Source organism: Podarcis muralis, chromosome 2 (assembly GCF_964188315.1).
Source record: "Podarcis muralis chromosome 2, rPodMur119.hap1.1, whole genome shotgun sequence".
Taxonomy (NCBI): domain Eukaryota; kingdom Metazoa; phylum Chordata; class Lepidosauria; order Squamata; family Lacertidae; genus Podarcis; species Podarcis muralis.
Window position 1 is genome coordinate 97,801,680 of NC_135656.1, and position 22,624 is coordinate 97,824,303.

General features: G+C 43.5%; 1 protein-coding gene across 2 annotated transcripts in view; it reads left to right on the forward strand.

Moving 5' to 3' along the window:
- SUCLG2 (succinate-CoA ligase GDP-forming subunit beta) overlaps positions 1–22,624 on the forward strand; it is a 220,217-nt gene that overhangs the window by 101,947 nt on the left and 95,646 nt on the right. For both annotated transcript variants that reach the window (XM_028719446.2, XM_077925056.1), the window contains exons 3-6: positions 9,268–9,367; positions 9,460–9,550; positions 18,616–18,768; positions 21,083–21,172. In XM_028719446.2, coding sequence (XP_028575279.2) covers positions 9,268–9,367; positions 9,460–9,550; positions 18,616–18,768; positions 21,083–21,172 — 434 coding nt within the window. The remainder of the gene's footprint in view (positions 1–9,267; positions 9,368–9,459; positions 9,551–18,615; positions 18,769–21,082; positions 21,173–22,624) is intronic.

Below are 22,624 nucleotides of genomic sequence, written 5' to 3' on the forward strand. Positions count from 1 at the left end.
AGATCAGGGCACCAGCTTGCAGAAGGCTTTCATATACCAGACAACTAATTAAGCACATGCCTGTGCTAGAATCCATGACCTCAGAAGGTTGCCATGTACACGTAGCTTTTTGCCACATAGAAGAGGTACTTTGCGGCAGTCAAGGTACACCATAGTTGAGTTTATCTAGCTTCCCCCTCCTCAGTTTTTAATATTAGTGAAGTGTGTAATAACAGATATGAAAACAATTAATAACATTGGCTGATGGGATCAAGAGACTGGGTAATTTATCATTATGGATTTTAATGAGGCCTACAATCTTGTAATAAATACACAACATTTTGAAGAGGTTGGAGTTATATATATATAAAAAGATGATTAATCTGTCTTCAGTTCTGAAACGAGGGAGGGGAGAATGTATGGGGCAGAATCTGGAAACCTGTGTGGAAAGGCCTGACTGCATCTGTGGGGGATGAAAAGTAAGAGGGATTGCTTAGAATGTGGGTGGCATCAATTTAAAAATAAAAAACCGTGCAAGTTGCTACGTAGGCATTTAACATAAATATGACACTGCCGATTTCTGCTTGTGAGTGGGAGGCTGATCTCTGTCTTGTAGAGAAACTTCAATTTCACACCTCAGTTTCATTTATTCACTTGTTATTTGTGGGAGTGCTATCTTTATAAAAGCAGAGGCTGCTTTTGCATGCAGGTGTCTTGGCCACCATTCTGGATCTTCTTCCTTGGAAGGGGAGCAGGGGAGGGGAAAAGAATTGCCACTTCCTCTTGAAATATTATTGGTGCTGCAATCTCTCTGTGACTTGAAGGGTCATCAGCTCCCAGGTTAGGTTGTCTTCCTTTATTCTGGCCCCAGTCCCCTGCCTATAACAGCAGAAGAGGCTTTTCTTCTGCTACTTGGATCTCTATGCCAGGGGGAAAAAATTCACCTGCTAGGTTTCTGTGATAGGAATATAGCCCATATAAATAAAAGGCCCAGGAGTGTGAAGGGGCCATTGTTTTTTAAAAAAACATTTGTATCCTACTTTTCTCCCAAGGAGCTCAAAAGTGATGTACAGTTGTACCTTGGATCTTGAACGGCTTAGTTGCTGAACATTTCGGCTCCTGAACGATCAAAAACCGAAAGTGAGTGTTCCAGTTTTTGAACGTTTTTTTGGAAGCCAAATGTCTGATGGGGTTTCTGTGGCTTCTGATTGGCTGCAGGAAGCTCCTGGAAACGCTTTGGTTTCCAGACGTTTTGGAAGTCGAATGGACTTCCAGAATGGATTCTGTTTGACTTCCAAGGTACGAATGTACTTGGTTCCTCCTACCCTCTCCTCGTTTTTTCCTCCCAACAATCCTGTGATGTAGGTTAGGAAGAGAAACTGTGATTGGTCTACGGTTACCCAGTGAGCTTCATGGCTGAGTGGAGATTTGAACCTGGTTCTCCCGTGCCCTGGTCTAATTCTTTAAACCACTGTACCACCCTATTCATTTTGTTAAAACCATATTCTTTTTGTTAGCTACCGTATGGTCTGTACAAAAGGGGGAATATAAATCCCTAAATAAATAACTGGATCAAGCATTCATGAGAGCTTATTTAAAAGTTTTAATAGTTGTTTGATTATTTTAGTACAAGTGGCTCCCCCCCCATAATAGCCCAATAACACACTCATATCATGGGATGTTATTTATGTGTAGAGAGCAAAATATTTTTGTTACTATTCTTGCAGCAGACTGTAAACTCCCATCAGTGTGAATGGAATATTAGAACAATGTGTAGGTAGGTAAAATTAGCAATCCCACATCAAAACCTCAGTCACTGTTCTCACCCAAGCATATTGTTTCGTGATCAGGAATCCAGCAGTTAAATAGACACAGCAGTGGGCTGAAAACAAGCTGCTCGTTTCTGCTCCAGGCGTTTCCAGTGGACCAGAGCAATCATAGTTGCTAAAGTAGGTCCAATTTTTATTGATTCACAATAAGCTTTCATTATAGTATGGAGTCCTGTTGCAATTTCAAGGTGCAGCACTTCAATTTGTATTCACAACACTAAAACGCAAGGAGATGTATTGTAAAATCTAATACCAAAGGTTTTGTCCCTTGAAAGAATTGCTCTGTATAGATTTAATTCATTTGCTGCGACGGGTCGGCCCAGACTGAGAACAAGTCTTTTGAATTGGACACAATCCTCCAAACAAGCACTCCTTTCATCTAGTTGCCACTGAAATGAACTAGAGCTAGGAAGCAAGCAGGTTTAGAACGATGGCATCCAAGGCTACATTTCTCTCAAACCTTTAGCTCGTGGGCTGAGTGAGGGTGTAGCACAGGGTAGACAGACAAATACAAACCAGCCCTTTGTGCAGAGACAGGAAGGAGCCTGGCCTACTGTAAGAATGAGGTGCAGATCAGATCTCTTGTTGTCAAGGCTGAATTAGATAACAGGCAAACGTACTTTCAAAGGAGGCATAACAAACATTGTGCATTGTGTCCTGTGCCACAAGTGCTCTGCTTTCACTGCAAACCTGGCAGACTGAACTCTCTGTTTGGGGAACAGTTCCTTGGCTGCAATGCCAGCCTGCCTTAGTGTTGTTCATTCTCAGGGAAACCAAAATGCTTGTTTACAAAGCTATTGTACTACCAACCTTACCATATGCTTGTGAAACATGGACTACCTGTGAATGCCATCTCCAACTCCTCAAAAGATTCCATCAATGGTGTCTCCAAAAAATTTTACACATCACTTGGGAAGACAGGCGAACTAATATCAGTGTACTGAAAAAAGCAAAGATCACCAGTGTTGAAGCAATGATTCTTCAATATCAACTTCGTTGGACTGGTCATGTTGTGCGGATGCCTGATGATCGTCTTCCAAAGCAACTACAGTAGTACCTCAGGTTACATACACTTCAGGTTACATACGCTTCAGGTTACAGACTCCGCTAACCCAGAAATAGTACCTTGGGTTAAGAACTTTGCTTCAGAATGAGAACAGAAATCGTGCTCCGGCGGCGCGGTGGCAGCAGGAGGCCCCATTAGCTAAAGTGGTGCTTCAGGTTAAGAACAGTTTCAGGTTAAGAACGGACCTCCGGAACAAATTAAGTACTTAACCCGAGGTCCCACTGTACTCTATTCTAAACTTAAAAATGGAAAGCATAATGCTGGTGGTCAACAAAAGAAGTTTAAAGACTGTCTCAAGGCAAATCTAAAAAAATGTAGTATAAACACTGACAACTGGGAAACAGTGGCCTGTGAGCGCTCCAGTTGGAGAACAGCCTTTACCAAAGGTGTCACAGAGTTTGAAGACACTCAAACTCGGAATGTAAGGGAGAAATGTGCTAAGAGGAAGGCACGCTTGGCAAATCCACACCGTGATCAACTCCTGCCCAGAAACCAGTGTCCCCACTGTGGAAGGACGTGTGGATCCAGAATTGGCCTCCACAGTCACCTACGGACTCATTGTTAAAACCGTGTTTATGGAAGACAATCTTACTCGGATACAAGTGATTGCCAAAGAAGAAGAAGAGTGTTGTTCAGCCGGCTGACCCCAAAGGGCCGTTTCTTACCTACCAAACTCTGCAAGGGCCCTTTTTCCTAAGCCCCTGCTCCCAGTCCCCGTCCTGTTCTCACTGTGCAATTGCTTCTCGTCTTTGTTTGCTGCTTGGGGACTCACCACCTGCCTGCTGTGGACCATGCAATGTTTGCAGCCCACTTTGATTCCCACAACTGGACTACCTAGAGTCCGGCCCTTGCTGAGGACTGACAGCTAGCTGTGCAGCTGTTTAGACAGTAGCTGCTGTTAAGCAATCTCCCTGCTTCCCAGAACCATACCTGAAAGAGCATTTTTCTGCTCACAGCAGCCAAAGATCTTTCTCCCTACACATGAATATTAAGGTTCCTTTTCAACCTGTAGGATTTTTCCAACCCTGTAAGATTTTTTTACATGGCATAATTGGCCAGCATTCTTTTCATTTCTTTATAAAATTTATATCCTGGCCTTCCTCCCAAATCCATTGAATTTCAGAAGACCCTGGGGGTGAACCATATTAATTTGGCTTCCATCCCTCTGAAAGGGTGGAGGGTGGCACTGTGGGTTAAACCACAGAGCCTAGGACTTGCCGATCAGAAGGTCGGCTGTTCGAATCCCCGCGACGGAGTGAGCTCCCGTTGCTCAGTCCCTGCTCCTGCCAACCTAGCAGTTTGAAAGCACATCAAAGTGCAAATAGATAAATAGGTCCGGCGGGAAGGTAAACGGCGTTTCCGTGCACTGCTCTGGTTCGCCAGAAGCAGCTTAGTCACGCTGGCCACATTACCTGGAGGCTGTACGCCAGCTCCCTTGGCCAATAAAGCGAGATGAGCGCCGCAACCCCAGAGTCGGTCATGACTGGACCTAATGGTCAGGGGTCCCTTTACCTTTTACCCTCTGAAAGGTGGGGAATCTTTACCAAAAGACCTCACTGGTCTGACCATCACAATAATGTTATTCTACCACCCTGCATCATTTTTAGATGGTCACTCTCACACCTTGGGGCAGAGACCATATGTAGAGTATGACCCATGGACATCCACAGAGAGGATAAGAGGGCATTCCTAGCTGCCCGTGCCTGGTGATCAATAACATCTAGATTCCCAGCTTTCATTTTAAAAAAGAGTAAGTTTCTCGCAATTGCAGAATCTAAAAGACAGGCAAATGTACAGGCACTGTTCTTATTTGCTGGTGGCCCAGACACTCTAGAGAGGGCTTTTTTTATTTTATATCTCTCCTGCCCCAGCCCACACATCAGACTTCTTACTCATCTCCTGTAATTTCTCCTCCCCATTTCCTTTCATATCTAACTTGCATCCCAAGTTGTATTAAGCAATTTCTTATCATTCCTACTGATTTGGCCTCAAACCTCCAATTCGTGCACTACCAAGTTTCAAATCAGTCACCCAAATCCTTTTCTAACCTAGGTGAAAATGCAGACCCAAAAGTTGTTGAGCTCCCCCCCCAAAAAAAAAGTTGTTGAGCAGAAATAATTGCCTATTTTGAGTTATAATTTATGCAAATCAACAAAAACAGCACTGCCGACATGGCTTGCCATACGTCCATATTTTCCAGGACATCATTTCTGCCAGGGTATATCTGGGAAATTTCCGGATGTATAGAAACCCTAGTCTAACCCTAAGCTGTAGAATCTGCTGGATTCCGTTCAGCCAACCCCATCTTAAGACAGGGCTACAAATTTCAATGTCTTTTCCCTTTAATTCAGTGGAGATTCACATATATATGAGGTTAGCCAATCATCCTGTTGTAATATAATATAAATTCTCAGGAAAGCTTTTTCATGGCTAATAATGCATTTTTAAGATTTGCTGGTACAATACTTAATGACTGAATTGGTTACAAAAGCAATGCACTTCTAACAAGCATTTGACTTATTTTACTAATTTGTTGTTGTTTTTTACTTTGGAGCTCTACAAACACACTAATGTGTTTCACAGTATGTCTTATCGGCCAGAAGATGGGACTAGCAATTGATTGAGAGGCCTTAATTGCAAAGTGAAGGAGTGTTGAGAATGCTACATTATATTGCACTGTAGCACATCCCCTGGTTGTAAATATCAATATGATACTAGTTGTGCCAGCCACTTTCTAAAATTACATAAAATCAGGGCTTTCTTTTCAGCTGGAGCTCACCGGAATTCAGTTCCGGGACTTCTTGGGTTGGCACCATTGCCATTACAGTGGTACCTCGAGTTACAAATGCCTCAGGTTACAAACGCTTCAGGTTACAAACTCCGCTAATCTGGAAGAGTTACCTCGAGTTGAGAACTTTGCTCCAGGATGAGAACGGAAATCATGTGGCGGCGGCGCAGTGGCAGCAAGGGGCCCCATTAGCAAAAGCATGCCTCTAGTTAAGAACAGTTTCATGTTAAGAACGTATCTCCGGAACAAATTAAGTTCATAACTAGAGGTACCACTGTATAAGAAAACAAGGGAGGCATTCAATTGTGAGTTCCGGCACCTGATTTATTTATTTATTTTAAATAGCAATACAGTGGTACCTCGGGTTAAGTACTTAATTTGTTCCGGAGGTCCGTTCTTAACCTGAAACTGTTCTTAACCTGAAGCACCACTTTAGCTAATGGGGCCTCCCGCTGCCGCTGTGCCGCCAGAGCACGATTTCTGTTCTCATCCTGAAGCAAAGTTCTTAACCCGAGGTACTATTTCTGGGTTAGCGGAGGCTGAAGCGTATGTAACCTGAAGCGTATGTAACCTGAGGTACCACTGTACAGTATAGGGATTTTCCCCACTTTCTCACACAGAGACATACATATACATGCAGGAAAAGAGAGAGAGATCTAGTATGTAATTAGAAAAAGATTTCTCTCTCTTGGAATTATTTGTAGATTTATTGGAGCTGAATGATAGACGTTAACTGAAGAGATCCATTTTAATGTCGTTTCCTGAATATGGGCTTATTTCATTTCCATACAAAGCCTGTTAGAAGCTGCACCTTTCTTTTGTGCATCATCCTGCGAGGACAGTCGAACCATGTATATATTTTCGGATACAATTAAATTTCCTGTGCGAGGTACTCTTTCCTAACGCAATCTGGGAATTCAGGCAGGAGACAACACGGAAAGCGCGGCGGCAAATAGGAATTGGTTGTGGTGCGCTTTGTGAGAGTCGGATCTTTAAATAAAATGGAAACGGCGACACTGGAGGAGCGAATCAGCTTGGTAAATACTAAACCATCAGGCCTAGTTACTGTAAAATAAGATTTGGCTGGTTTACTTCATTTTCCAGAGCTTGGGCAAATAACTGTGGAATTAAATTACTCCATGTCACTTTCCCCTAGGGTGTCAGGAACCTGTTTGTAAAGTGTTCCGCTAAGTCGCTATATTGATTAGTACTTGAGGCCTAACCTTTCCATAGTTATGCTTACTTTCCTTATGCACTTATTTATGGCTTTCATACTTGTTGCTGTGAAAGTTCTTTCACGGCCTTGATGCTCTTTTGGCAGGTTCACCGAAGTTGTTTGTTTTTTTTTAACCGCCTCTTTCATCCCTCCCTTACCCCTCGCTCTCGGTCTGTCTTCTCTCCTTATTTGTTGTTGCCAAGTGAAAAGTAATCAGTATGCAGGCTATGAATGCAACTGACTTGGCCTGAAGAGCCTGTGGCACAAAGGGTAATGATCGCAGTCATCATTGACAGCACTTACCATGGTGCATACAAGGCTTTCATTGTCGGGATGGTTAGCGACTCAAAGTAATCTAATTAAATGCTCGTAGCGTCTATTAACAATGCCAAAATAGATGTTTTATCACAGCGGACGGAGCAATTCCTGGCTTTTGCTATCGTCAGTTGGAAAGTGGCTTATTTTTTTAAAAAAATCATCTTAATAATTTGTATGCTTAGACAACACAGATATGAAACTGGATTCGTTTTTTATTTGATTTTTTTTGGGTTGCATTTAAATTTCCTTGTTCTGTGCCTTTTGGCGGCATGAATTATAGAAAAGCTGGGGATGGGGGAAAGCGGGGGGTGGGGGGGTATTGGAATGCACGGCAGATCTTCAAGGGGAAGGATTTAAGGTTCAAAGTGATAGGTGTCAAAAAATAAGTGCTTGGGAAGCAGATCTTTTCTAGTGCACGCCTCCGACAAGCTGTGTGGAGGGGAGAATGTAATTTCTTTTCCTGGCTTAAATTTTATGCTTTTATAATAGGAAAACACACACACACAAAATTTAACTCATCAATCCTGTTGCAAGCTCTGCCCGTGTATGCATAGATCTCCTAGGCTTCTCAGTAACAAGCCAGATATGATGCAGGAATGCTGAATCTTAGATCTCCCACTTCTTTTATAGCAGCAGCTTGGGTGGGGTGGGGTGGGGTGGTGTTAGTGGGAATCTCCGTTTGGATGGAGTCGCACAATTTGAAGGCACTCCATGATCCAGCTTTGTTGCTTGTGCTCCAGGTGGCCTCAGAGGCCATGTGTGCATGTTTCCAACGTAGACTGGTTGCCCCTTCTGAGTTAGGGTTGATCGGCCACAATGATCCATGCTCATGCGACTTCAGGATTGGACTACTGTCATGTGCTTTGTGTGGGGCTACCTGGTGAACCCATATTCACCTATTTTGTAGGAGCTGCACCTGCTGCCCATTCGCTACTAGGCCCAATACGAATGTTAGTGTATGAACCCATACTACGCAAAGCAGACCCCCCACTGTAAAAAGAACCTCCTTCTCTCATATCTGCCCTAGGACTCTGTCAGAGATGCTCTCTCCATGGTCCATTGATGGGCAAGGCCCAATATCACCAGGGGAGGGGGAGGGCCATTTCCACAACAGTTTCCTGATTTTGGAACTCCATCCCTTTGGAAATACAATGTTCTCTTCGCTGAGGGCATTTAAAAGTGAATTGAAAACACTTTTCTTCAGACAGGCATTTGAGTGAGGGCTGTAACTCAGATGAGCTTGTTTAGAACCACTGTGCTGTTTTAATTATTGAATTATTGAACTGATGCACTTATTTTAACGTTATTTTATTGGTTGTGTGTGCTACCCTGCTATACGTTGGATGAAGGACAGTCTAGGGAAAAGGCAAAAACAAAATTTTAGATTTTATTTATTTATTAAAAATCGTTGACCACTTGCCTTTCGGAGTGGTGCACAACAGACTCAGACAATAAATTCGTTCACAAAATGCATTCATATTAAAATCCCTCAAACCATTAAATAGCCTGTCTATAAAATCACCATCGTTTAGTAGAACAAGGACAGAGCACAGCAAGCAAAATGTAAAGAGCAAGGGAAACAAATAGCTGGGTAGAAGAGTACATTGTATTACGTTACAATTAATATGTCACTTTTTGACCAAAATGGCCCCAAAGCAGTGAACAATCCAAAAGAGAAATACAGTAAAAATACAACAGACCAATCAAAGAAACATAAAATAGCAAAGTCACCTAACACCCACCCACCACACTGAATATACATTTGTACATTGAATGAATATATATTCATTCTCTCACTACTGACACAGCTTCCAAGCATTGTACTTAGAAGTAAGGTTAACTCATATCTCCACTCCCTCCACTCCCAGTCTGCTCCCATTTCTCATCTAGGTGCATGCCCATCCACAAGCAGTTTCCCAGAAGACGTGTCCTCGCTTTCATTGTAGTCTGCGGGAGTGACCAGTAGTGACCCAAAGGGGACGTTTCTCTTCGGGGCTGTCCCAATGGTGGCAGGTCGCACAACAACATGGTTTGGATCGCACAACAACGTGCCTTGCGTTTTGTTTCACAGACGCTACAGAAATTGTGTTGAAGGCTCAAATCTTGGCCGGAGGAAGAGGAAAAGGTGTTTTCAGCAGCGGGCTGAAAGGAGGCGTGCATCTAACCAAGGAGTAAGTTGGGAAATTACAGCAATATTATTTGTTTGTTTTTTTAAGCCATCCATCTTAATGTCGATTTTTGCCTTTCTCTCTCCCTTTTCTAGCCCTAAAGTGGTAGGGGAGCTTGCTGAACAGATGATTGGATACAATCTCACCACAAAGCAAACTCCGAAGGGTGGTGTCAAAGTTCAGAAGGTAGGAGAGTCCCCCACCTGCAAATCATAATAAATGTTGTCAGGTGTAGCTTGAAGCTAGTAGACGCACTGCAATATGTCTTGTGCTGAGTGAGGCAATTGGTCCATCTGCCTCAGTACTGTTGACACCGACTAGCATTGGTCCTCCAGGGTCTCAGATAGGCCTTTCCCAGCCCTAGCTGGGGATTCTGGGGATATGAAACAGTTGCCCATCCTTTTCACAGGAAAGCTAGCTGTCCAATGGATGCAGGGCTGATATGGACTTGATATGGTGGGAATATCAGGAAGAGGGCTTGAGAGTGTGATGGGAGGCTTGGCAAATAGAAGTTATTAACAAGCAATGATCTAGCAGAAAAAACCAGGAACTAGATTATGCCCAGTGAATGCTAAATGTGATAAGCAGATAATAATAAAGCATTCTTGACTTAAAACGTTTATCCCAGCCTGCAGTTAACTGCTCCCTTTTATGTGCAGAAGTCACATTGATTTCACTGGATCTGTAATAATTGTGCGCAGGATCGTTGCCAGGATGTTTTAGGTGCATGAAAATGACACCCATCTTTCCTAAATGCATGTGCTCTAAAAAGGGCCCGTATGTCTCCAGTTACTGCTTAAAAACTGCCTTTGGTACACCGACAGGGAAATGTTTCTCTTTCACTTGCAATTGAAATATTGCACGTCCATTATTAGATGGTTAGGCTTGAAAAGCAGGCGTTCTGCTTTTCTTCTGAAATCGATATGGAATGAAAGCCTTGTATGTTTAGAACAGATTATTCAAATGAATGTGCACTGAAGTGCCCTTTTGATGTTCTCCCAACCGCGTGGAAGCTGCTTATCTTTCAAGAGCTCCTGCGCAGCTGAAAAAAATGCTTAAGTGACCTAACTGTGTGGGCAGTTTTTATTAATGACTAGTGTGGGTGAGAGAAAGGGACGGAGAAGCATGTTGATGGAATTTGCAGATGACATTAAGGTAGGAGGCAATGTCAAGTAATTTGGGAACCAACGCTGAGTATTTTTGCAATGAGATGAGACCAAATCAGCTGGAGGGGAATGGCGAGGAGGAAAGATAATGGTATTTATTCGTGGATCACAAGATGACTATGAGCCATCGTAAGATGGCTATCGAAAAGCTTGTTAAAGTGTCCCAATGGACTAGACAGGACTCCAAAGGCCAAAAATTGTTGGAGAAGATTTGTTTTAATGACAACCTCAGAAGGCCAGTGAACACACTGCAACTTAGAAAAGTTAGAACATATTCTTATTCACACTGGTGTATTGTCTGAGCTTGACTAAGGCCTTCTCAACATTTCTGCCCTCAATACAGGCTATCAGGACTATTTCTGTCTTGAGACACTTCTTTCCCCCTTCCCATTCCACAGCTTGTGGGATGATCACCAACATCAAGCATGTTGATTTGCTCCAAAGCCGTGCTCGTTAACAACTATAAAAGCCATCAAAGTGGTACCGTTTCAAAGAGGGCAGATTCAGCCCATTGAATGGCATAGAAGGGTGTTTCTGTCCTGCTGACACATCTGAATTTTGTGTCTAATTTCTCAACCATACTTGAAGAAAGATGAATAGAAGTTGGACCATTAAAAGTGAATTGCTGCTAAAATGATTTGGTCTGTCGCTGTAAAAAACCATTTGCTCAGACTAAAATGATCATAAATATGAGGAGCAGAGGTTACAAGTCTGTTGAGGACACCTCATGGAACTTGGCAATAGATTAAACTCATTGCCCCGAGTCAGATAATTGCAAGTACTTTGGCTCCCGTACAAGTAGATCTCTGCTTTCCTTCATTGGAATGGCCACTTCAGTACACAAAGAAAGAATCAGAGCAACTACTTTGACCTGTTTTCAAAAGACATGGATCACAATCTATTTCCTGTTTGAAGTCCGTTTTGTGGATTTATCCACAACAAACAATTTCCCTTCTTTCATCTCACCTTCCTAGCTTTCCTTGAAGCTTACAAGGACAGAAGCATGTCATGGTTGTTTGTTTGTTTATTACATTTATATGCCACCATTACCGGTATTTTCCAAAAAGCTCAAGGTGGTACACAGGGTTCTCCTCCTCCCCATTTCATCCTCATGAAAACCCCGCGAGGTGGATTAGCCTAAGGGATGGTGACTGGGCCAAGGTCACCCAGTGAGATTCAAACTCTGGTCTCCCAGGTCATAGTCCAGTCCTCTAACTGGCTGCCCTGTGCTAAATGGCACACAGTCTCCTGTGTTAACCTTCTGTAGTCCGTGAATTGGATGCATGTGTGTGTGTGTTTGGGGCCATTGTCCCCCCACCACAGTAATTATTTTAAAATGTTAGACATATTTGGCAGATGTCAAACACTATAAAATTCACTCTGTAGCGAGGATTGTGAAATATGGACTTACTTCCTCTCCACCTCTATTGCTGCCTCTGTTTTATACCCACCCCACCCCTGCTCCCAGAAGCCTGGGGATGTGATCCTGCAAGTGGTAGCAAGAACCACAAATGCAGAATTATCGGCAACCCAATGAAACTACAGTACTGAGGCCTGCTGGGAGGGAGGAACTAGGAACATTGTGGTTTATGTCCTGAGTACAGATGATGTCCTTATCAACAAATGAGCTTTAGAAGGTAAAGACTTTCCTTTCCCTGAAGTAATGCTTAATATGTTGGTGCAAGATCAATCTGTCTTAAATAAACAGCACTCCCCACGGCTCCTTCAGAAGTTGGCAGCTATTTTATAGGTTTACATAAAATTCTCTTACGGCCTCATGGCATTTGGAGAACCTGGTTATCTGCAAAGACAGTTTCCGTTTATCACAACTCACTACCTGTCCCTTTTCTCCAAGCAATTAGGGAATTAACTTTATTAAAGTTTGAATTAAAGATCTGGGTGATTATTTTTTAAAAAAGAAAGACTTCAATGTCATGGTAGATCCTTGGAAGATATTACACAACCGCTCAGTAATGGGTTCTAAATACAGGAGTCCATTCATTCATTTAAATTCATAGCGGTCCTCATCTTGAAGGCTTGGAGCAGAAATAATATAGTGCAAGGTAAAAGAGCATTCACAAAAGCCAGTCTACATGGATATATCTTGCAGAGCTCCTGAAAGATGCTAAGATTTCTGAGAGGTGGAAGTGCTGTCAGTATGGGACAGCCACTAAAAATGCGTTTTCATGCCCTCTTTATTCCTTAATCTAGGGTATCTATTGAGTCAAAGCCTGTTTGATTTTCAGAAGCAACTGAAGGGAAGGGATATGTCGGCATTTAGATTAGAATGCTGAGTTTCCACCTCTTCTCAAAGCATTAGGAGAATAACATAAGGCATTACAGTGGAACCTTGGTTCTCAAACTTAATCCATTCCGGGAGTCCATTCGGCTCCCGAAACCGTTCAAAAACCAAGGCGTGGCTTCCTATTGGCTGCAGGAGCTTCCTACACTCAGTCGGAAGCAGTGGAAGCCACATCGGACATTCGGCTTCTGAAAAACATTCGCAAACTGGAACACTTACTTCTGAGTTTATGGTGTTCGGGAGCTGATTTGTTCAACAACTAAGCCATTTGGGAACCTTTGATATGGATCAGATCAAAGGCCACTGAAGTACAGATTCCTGTTTTCCACCCTGGCCAACCAGATACCTCTAGTTAGCCCATGAGCAGGGCCTGTCTATGTGCATGAGGGACCAATAGAGAAATGATGGTTATGAGCTGGCTGAACATTGCATGCCACAGGCCAGTTGTATTCAAACAACATAGCGTGGTGAAGGAGACCACCTCAAGCCTGTATAAGAGCCTAAGAAGATCTCTTCTGGATCAGGCCAACTGCCCATCTTGTCCACCATCCTCTTCTCACAGTGGCCAACCAGTTGCTTATGGGAAGTCTAAAAGAAGGAACTGAGCACAACAGCACTCTCCCCGCTTGTGATTCCTATGCATTCAGAGGCATACTGAAGTAGAACAGAGCCATCATAAGCGGCCACTAACAGATAGCAGAGGGACAAATGGATATATGCAATGTCGTGCATAAACCACTATTATTATTATTGCAATCGTTGTTATTATATTTTTTAAGATCTGAATTCTGTTCAAAGTTGCCCAGAAATCTGTACCTGAATTACTGCAACAAATTAGAGCATACTGTATTTGTATTAATTTCTTCAAATGCCAAGGCTTTTTTTTTAAAAAAAAAAAAGGGGTTGTGTGCTTTTTTGGTTTTGAAAAGAAGGAAGGAAGGGGGTACAAAATCTAGATAAAAAGAGGGGTACATGCAGTGCCAGAACTCACCGCAGACACATCTCTTGATCTCTTATAATGGCAATGATGCCCACCTGAGAGGTGCTGGAACTGAGTTCTGGCTGAAAAAAAAGCCCTTGTTAAGTGTCAGGGGAGGAAGGGGGGAGAGAGATTCTCAGAAATGGGAAAATAGCAAAAACAAATATATGGGATATCAACAAAACACTGCCATTTGGGTTCATTCATATCTGTTGGAATTCTGCCCGGTCAGAGGAATGTGCCACAGCGTAGGCACCGGCAGATATTCCTTGTCGACCTCCCCGCGTCTCCCTCTGCTGATAAGCAGGCGAGGTCTCGGCGATTCTTCTCAGATGTGTGAGAGGAACACACCGTTCTTCCTCTCTCCCCTTTGGTGTCCCCCAGGGAGGGGAAAGAAGCAGACAGAAAACTATTTACATCTTTTATTTTCTGTCTCTCATATCAGTACAGAAAAACATGTCTGCACTCAACAACAGCAAGAAGAAACTCCACCCAAGTACATCCAGTACGGGTCATATGACACACACACTGAGCTAACATCCGGTGCTCAGTACAGAATGGACTGCCCCTTTGTTTCCATGGCAACAGTCACAAACATCCTGTCTGGCTTTCCAGCCACAAGCAGCTGACTGAGCTGCTAGAGCCTTTGCTGGCTGCAGCATTGGTGCTTTATGGTAACATACTCCCCCTAAAGTATCAATGCTTGCTGCGAGCAAAGCGTCATCCAGAGAAGAAAACAAACAGTTGTTATACTTATAACATTCCCCTGTTGTTTCAGCTCCACCCTTGGAACTACCCGCCACTGGTTTAACCAATGTACCTCTCTGGTTGTGTGACTTCGCATTAGCTTGGTTAACAACTCTCTGTTGTGCCTTTGTCTCTGACTCAGACACAGCTTCAATCTGTCCTTGATCGTTTACAACAGCAACATATGCAAGGTTAGCAAACTCCTTTGAATACCTCTTGGGTGGTACACCCTTTGTTGCTCTCTCAGACCTACGTAAGAGTTGCTTCTCTTCTCTGCTTTCTGGTTCAGCCTTTGAACTCTCTGGAGAACCAGTACTAAGCTTAATCAGTGGTTCATCCTTCTCTTCTGAGGGTCTAGTCATTATTTGAGATTTCCTCTCAATGACTGTGACAACTGAGCTGTCTGAGCTATCGCTGTCATCATCAGTACCACTGAACTCAATAAGATCAAACTCATCATCAGAATCATCTGAATCCTCTGTGGGAAAAGTGTGAACAATCACTCTCTCCTGTTCAGGAGCACTCTCTAGAAATTTTGTGAGAATCACCTGACCAGATTCAGACAAAATTACTCTATAGAGACCTTTTTCATAACCCACAAAAATGCCTCTGACATTCTTTATCCCACCTGGAGCTTCTGTTCTCACATGAGACCCGAAAACCTTAAAATAGGCAACAGAAGGTTTTCTATTGAACAGCTTCTCAAAAGGAGAACATCCCAACTCTGTTGAGACTTTTCTCAACCACACATGAAGATAGGACGCTAGCGATTCGGCCCAATATTCATGTGGTAAATGTGAACTAAGCAATTGCGCATGCATCCCCTTTTGCAATTCTTTGTTCACCCTAACACAGACACATTTCTTCCATGCTTCTTCGGAACTAGCAAGTTTGTGTCTTATCCCTTTTCCATCCAGGAACCTCTGGAAATCCTGTAACAGAAAAATTGGCTTGTCATCTGTGAAAAGACAATCAATGTTAGCATCATGCATACTTTTAACCTTGTCACAAAACTCCTGAAACTTTTCTAAAGTTTCCTGCGGTTTCTTCATCACATAAACCCAAGAATAATTAGTGTAACAATCAACACACAAAAGGTAATATTTTGCACCGCCTCTAGATGGTTCTAAAGGACCAATCACATCAGCATACACCCGCTGAAACGCTCTGTCGACCTTGCTGGTCACCTTCCTGGTGCTCACTCTGGTCACACCTGCAAGAGAAATTTCGTTAGAATCAAAAGTATTACATTTCATGTAATCACTTTGATCAAAAGACAACAAATACAGTCCATCTTTCTCTTTGGCAGTAAGAAACAGTTCTCCATCTTTGTAGATCTTGCATCTTTTAGCATCATAGTACAGTTTTAGTCCTTTCTTTGCAATCTGCGAAGCACTCAGCAGACTAAATCTCAGTTCTGGAACCAGGTAAACATCGCTTATAGTCAAGTTCAGACTCTCAAGATACACAGTCCCAATTCCGGTCGCTTCCAGTTCTTGACCGTTGGCTTGTTTCACAGTGAAGCTTTGCTTCTTCAACGTCGAAAACAGTTGTCTGTGTGGGCAGAGATGCTTCGTTGCACCCGTGTCGATTATGAATGCGTTCCCAACATCTGGCGTGGTTCCTTTCGCCATCATAGCCTTTGCAGGTTTCACCTCACACTTGGTACGGCTTTTGCTTGATGCCTCAGGCTTTGCTGAGCTGTTCTTGGCTCCTTTTGACTGTCGCGGCTTCCTACAGTTCCGCTGTAGATGCCCAGTCTGTCCACAATTATAGCATCTGACGGCGCTCAATGCTACAGCATGCTCTCCAGTAGCATTAGCAGTGGGAAGATTTGAACTCTGTTCTTGCCTCCCTCTGTCCTTCACTTCCAGTGCAGCAAGTCTGTCGTGTTCGTTCAGGACCACCGCACACACTCTCTCCGCGGTCAGGTCTCGAGCCGGTAGCGAACCAAGCTGACTGGCAACGGATTTGTAAGTCCGATTCAGGCTGTTTATCATCATGAAGCAAAACACTTCCTCCTGTAGACGAAAATTGCGTTCCACCATCTGTTGACGCAAAAACTTCATTTCTGTCAGGTGCGCTTGAACATCTCCATCAGGCGCTAATCTCAGATTGGTCAACTTCTCAAAATACAGCAACGCTGAAGAACCTGCATCTCTCTGATGCGTTGTACGCAGCGTATCCCAAACCTCTTGCGCATGTTCCAAATGCTGAATATGTACCAATTGATCATCTGAGACGCACAGAATTATAGCAGTCCTAGCCTTCACATTCTGTGACTCCCAAGCACGCGTTGGTGCTGCAGGAATGGGGTTCTCAATCACTCCAAACAGTCTCTGATTCTGTAGCAGGGCCTTCATCTTTACAGACCAAGATGAATAATTGTCATTGGTCAGGAGGGGTGGAGAAGGCAGGCCTCCCCCCTTCTTAGCATCCATTTTGAGTCCTTGCATTGACTCTAAAACACAAGCCTCTAAAATCCAATAGCTGGCTTGTTTACTTCCTTTGCACCTGGCAGCTCTGACTCTGGCTGCGTTGGAAAGTCCCTTCCACCAGTTCGTGAGGACCTAGTCATAACAAAACTTTGTTTTCGCCTCTCTGAGGCATAGACTGACTGTCCAGCCCTCTCGAAGTAACTTTCCAGTCCTCCTTCACTGAAGGACGTCGCTTAGCAACAGTGCATATCTTTCCTCGGACAGGAAACCACAAAAATGCTTGGCATGCAGGCCTCTTCTAAGTTGGAGCTGCTTACCCACACACGCTCTCCGTGAAGCAGAGAATGAATCAATCTGCATTCACACTTTTAAGCCCTTATAAATCTCATACCTTGGGCATCGGCTTGGCTGTCAGCTTTTTCTGGTCAGCTTCTGGCTGCAGAGGATCAGCCTCTCACACCAGGCTTCCATGAAGCAGAGGAGGATTCACCAGCCTCTCACGCAGATGTCCGATGAATCGCAACCATCCTCTGCTACCACTGTTGGAATTCTGCCCGGTCAGAGGAATGTGCCACAGCGTAGGCACCGGCAGATATTCCTTGTCGACCTCCCCGCGTCTCCCTCTGCTGATAAGCAGGCGAGGTCTCGGCGATTCTTCTCAGATGTGTGAGAGGAACACACCGTTCTTCCTCTCTCCCCTTTGGTGTCCCCCAGGGAGGGGAAAGAAGCAGACAGAAAACTATTTACATCTTTTATTTTCTGTCTCTCATATCAGTACAGAAAAACATGTCTGCACTCAACAACAGCAAGAAGAAACTCCACCCAAGTACATCCAGTACGGGTCATATGACACACACACTGAGCTAACATCCGGAGCTCAGTACAGAATGGACTGCCCCTTTGTTTCCATGGCAACAGTCACAAACATCCTGTCTGGCTTTCCAGCCACAAGCAGCTGACTGAGCTGCTAGAGCCTTTGCTGGCTGCAGCATTGGTGCTTTATGGTAACAATATCCCTGCTCAGCCATAAATACCTCACTGGGAGACCTTGGACCAGTCACTGTTTCTCAGCCTAACCTACCTCGCACAGGAAACCCTCAGGTTTCTAAAAGAAGAAGATGTAAGATAATTCTCCCATCATTCTCAGCTTTGGACAAAGTTAAAATTGCCCCTTTTAAATTTTCCTCTTATTTTTATTTCCTTTGATGTAAGGGCTTGCTAATAGGACCGAGGTAAGTATACTGTTCCTGCATTTGTTTCAAATAACTTGTCAAAACGTCCCTCCTTAGTTTGTGGTAGTTTCTCCTCTTGTGTTCTCTCATCTCCATTGTGGGTTATTTCCATAATCCTGAGGAAAATGAAATGGAAAGGAACTGTATGATACCAATGTCCTAATGAAGTCATTGATTTCTTCCGTGACGAGAGAAATCAATGATGGATTCAAGAATGTGAGTCGAACTCCAGTGCACATTTATTACAGTACAATGTGTTCTCTCTGAATAATGGCCACTTCCTCACTCGGAAGCCTGAATTTCCAACGCAGCTAACGAAATACTGTCTCCGTTGGATATTGCCAGCAAAGACGTGCTAATAATACATTGCCAAATTGTACTTTGCAGGTCATGGTGGCAGAAGCACTAGACATTTCAAGAGAAACTTACTTTGCAATATTAATGGATCGAGCTTGCAATGGACCTGTTCTGGTTGGCAGCCCACAAGGTGGGGTTGATATAGAAGAAGTGGCAGCTAAAAGCCCGGAACTCATCTTCAAGGTACATTTCAAAGCTTGGTGACTTAAGTTTTTAAAAATCTCTACATTATTACTATTATTATTATTTACACCAGCAAACCTTGTATGGGAAATTGGAGCTTCCCATGACCCCAGACTGAAAATTTCTTCCAATATCATGAAAAAGCAAACTGGGTGTGTTGAGTTCCTTTAGCCAGGTTCATACAGCATACAATAACAGGTCTAACTTGGTTTGGTTTGGTTTCATTGGGAACAGCAACAGACAGCTTACGGTACAAATGGGAAACTGTGTTAGAGATTGTCAGCTATGGCTGTGGTACTGGATTCGATCCACATCATTATCTCCTATTCCCCTGTGGACCAAGTTTTTCTGGTGGGCAGCTCTGACCCAAATCATGCAGGCAAAAATATTGTTCTTTGCAACCCCCACCAATGAGTACAGCTGATGGTGTCATGTGTGGGGAAGGAGGGCGTGGCTTGCCTTGGATAAAATCACCTCGCTGGTCAAATGGGGAGGACTGGAACATCTAACAAAGATCCTGGTCTGGAAGTTCTCTACTTATAAGTTACGACATCCCTGACAACCATCACTTCTTTTGCAGTCTTTCAACTGTGTATGCATCTGACTATTACAATACCAGTGCTCAAATGCAGATTGAATTGATACATTTACTCTTTGCCGCTATTATATCAGGTCCTCTGTGTGTACAGTGAATGTGTGTGCAGGAGCCAGTTTCACCAGCTGCTCGCAGAGACCATGCACACAGTGGCCCACATAGAACCCTGCCATTTCAGAGTTTGCAATGGTATGGCTTGCAGTCTCCATGTGTACAAGATATGTGCATTTGGCGCATTGCAGAATGGGCTGCTCATGTGCCAAACATGTGTTGTATTGGAGGGGTCAGAGCTCAGGGTGCTTTGCGTGGAGATGGCCCTAGGCTGAAATTCTGGTATCTCCATAGCTGTCAACTTTCCCCTTTTGCGAGGAATCCTATTCGGAATAAGGGAATTTCCCTTAAAAAAGGGAAACGTTGACAGCTATAGGTATCTCCAGAGGATTACAGAGACTTTGAAGAGTTTCGGCTACTCAGAGCAGCTTTTGGGATAGATAGGACCAGTGGTCTGAACAAAGTATTCCAGAGCTTCATGTGTTCACAGACACTTCTCCTGACAGAGGAGTGTCATAGCAAGTCAAACGATGACTTACCCGGACTGCAAATCTGATGGCTCCCTGAGAGGAGCTTAACACTCGCTCTGCTCCTTCCAAGTCCTTTTACTTTAGCTCAGCATGGCAGTTAAGCCAACTTCCGGCTTAGCGTGTCATCTGAACCCAAGATAACAGTTAAGCCATCTCCTCCTGGACCAAAACAAAGCTCTTAATATTCCACACCCCACCTGCAGCCTAAAGGGGCACATTCTAAGAGAATATTTGCCACCAGATTCTGCTGGTTTTCCAAACTGACCCTAAAGAGAAAGGTCACTTAGGTTGAACACAGTGGGGCTTACCTCTGAGGAAAAAGAAAATTGGAGTGTCAAGGTGCCTGGCTTCCACAATCATAGATGCGATTTCATGAGGGGAGCATCCAAACAAACAAGCATTGTTCCCTTACAGTCTGAAGTGTATTGTCCAGCAGTGGCTATCTATCTGGTTCTGCGCCTCTATAAATTAGTCTCTATTGCCCCCTCAGCAAGAAAATACTCTTTCGCTCCTTAGCAATACAAATGGTTTACTCGCTGTTATGAAATGCCGTTTCCCCTCACATTAGAGCTAGTTGTTATTTCATGTTACAGTACTGGAATGCTTGATTGTATTATGACCTTCTAATAGTGGTTACTGTCTTAAAAGTATTTATCATGAGACAGTCACTTAGCAACAAGGATCCCTTTTATACATTTGGTGAGCTAACGGTACATGCATGCAGAGTTCCATAATGCACATTTGAAACATACACAAACAGAGAAACGTTACCGGGCAGTGACACCAGTGCTCTGGTTCCTTGCCAGAACCAGTCACAAAAATTAACAGACTAAGTATTCATCGATGCCATCTGTACAGTAATTAAAAGTGAAAACTGGTGTCAGATTGTCTTGTCAGCATGCCACCCTGAAGAATTACATAGTTTTTTTGGAGGGACTCTCTTCCCTGGCTGGCAAAGTAATTATAACATACCCTATAGGCAGCTGCTATAGCCTCAGTCTCAGACTTTTGGCAACTTGCCACATTTTAATTAATAACTTGCAAATATATATTAAGCATTTTGGGGGTGCTTTTGAAGTTATGGGTCTGTTTTCAAACTGAATATCTTAGTTCTGTTTTGTGCACTTTATTGCAACAGGAGGAAATAGATATTTTTGAAGGGGTGAAGGATCTTCAAGCCCAACGGCTGGCAGAAAATCTGGGATTCAAGGGACCTCTGCAACAGCAGGTAAATTTTCCCAGGAACAAGACTGTGACTGCATTCAGATGTCTGGGACCCTTTTCCACTCAGTAGTTCTCTGGAGTTCCAGGAACTTTTTATACATAGGGAGGATTGCACCTAGTGTGGCAGTGACCTTGGTGGCATCAGAGCTCATGGGATACCACTGCCTCTGGTTTCCTTTCTCATTTAGGAGTTATGGCAGACAATCAGTGTTCAAAATACAGGTTCCAACTAAGTCATACTCGGAGCAGATCCTTTGAAATCCACAGACTTACGTTGATCGCAGTAATTGATTTCAGTGGGTCCCGTACAAGTAGACTTGGTTGACTTCATCCCAAGAATCTATTCTTAGAGCATGCCTACTTGGTTTGGGATAACAAATAGGTAGGATCTAGATGTAGGCTTGCTGAGCGTAGAACCGTTGAAATAAATGGATCTACTCTGAGCTGGACTAAGTTCGAATCCAACCCAATAAGCTTTTCACTACTTACTGGAAATGACCTCCTACTTTCTTCAGGCATTACCTTGAATTGTGCTTCCCCGTACGTCTTTCCAGAAGCTCATTCCCAGAATTCCATCATGTCCCATGACCAAGAAACAGCATCAGTGGCCCATATGTAGGTGAAGGGATGATGCTTTACTTTCTCCAGTACACAGGAATTTCCACCATTTGCAAATCCCTGCTCCTGGCTGCAACTTTATGATGAGGACAATGCCAAGTGGTACCCCAATGGCTGTATGTAGAGTGTACAAGATTACATGCACCCACAGTATACAAACTGTCCATTTTTTACTCTGCATAACAATGGAGATTTATATTACATTACGTTACGTTACGTTACGTTACGTTACGTTACGTTACGTTACGTTACGTTACGTGACATTACATTACATTACATTACATTACATTACATTATATATTACAGTCGTACCTTGGATCCTCAATGCCTTGCGAGTCGAATGTTTTGGCTCTCAAACACCGCAAACCCAGAAGCAAGTGTTCTGGTTTGTGAACATTCTTTGGAACCAGAACGTCTGACGTGGCTTACGCCGCTTTCCATTGTCTGCAGGAGCTTCCTGCAGCCAATCGGAAGCCACGCCTTGGTTTCCGAACGTTTTGGAAGTCGAACGGACTTCCGGAACGGATTCCTTTCGACTTCCAAGGTACGACTGTATATTAATTAATTATTTTAATTTCAGTTCTACTCTGCCCTTCCTCCCTAAGGAGCCCAGTGCAGCAAATCATAAAATAACAAATACAATACAAATATATAAACAGGTAGCACTTCATTCTTACGCTGGATGCTTATGAGAAATGTCCCTGGCCATCCCTTCCAGGGTAACCAATCCTGAAAAATCAATGTGAAGATGCCTGCTGGTTGAAATGGCTTTGGAATGCAGTGTTGATCTTTTTGCCACCACCATCCAACACGGCTCTCTTCTGCAATTTTTCTACAG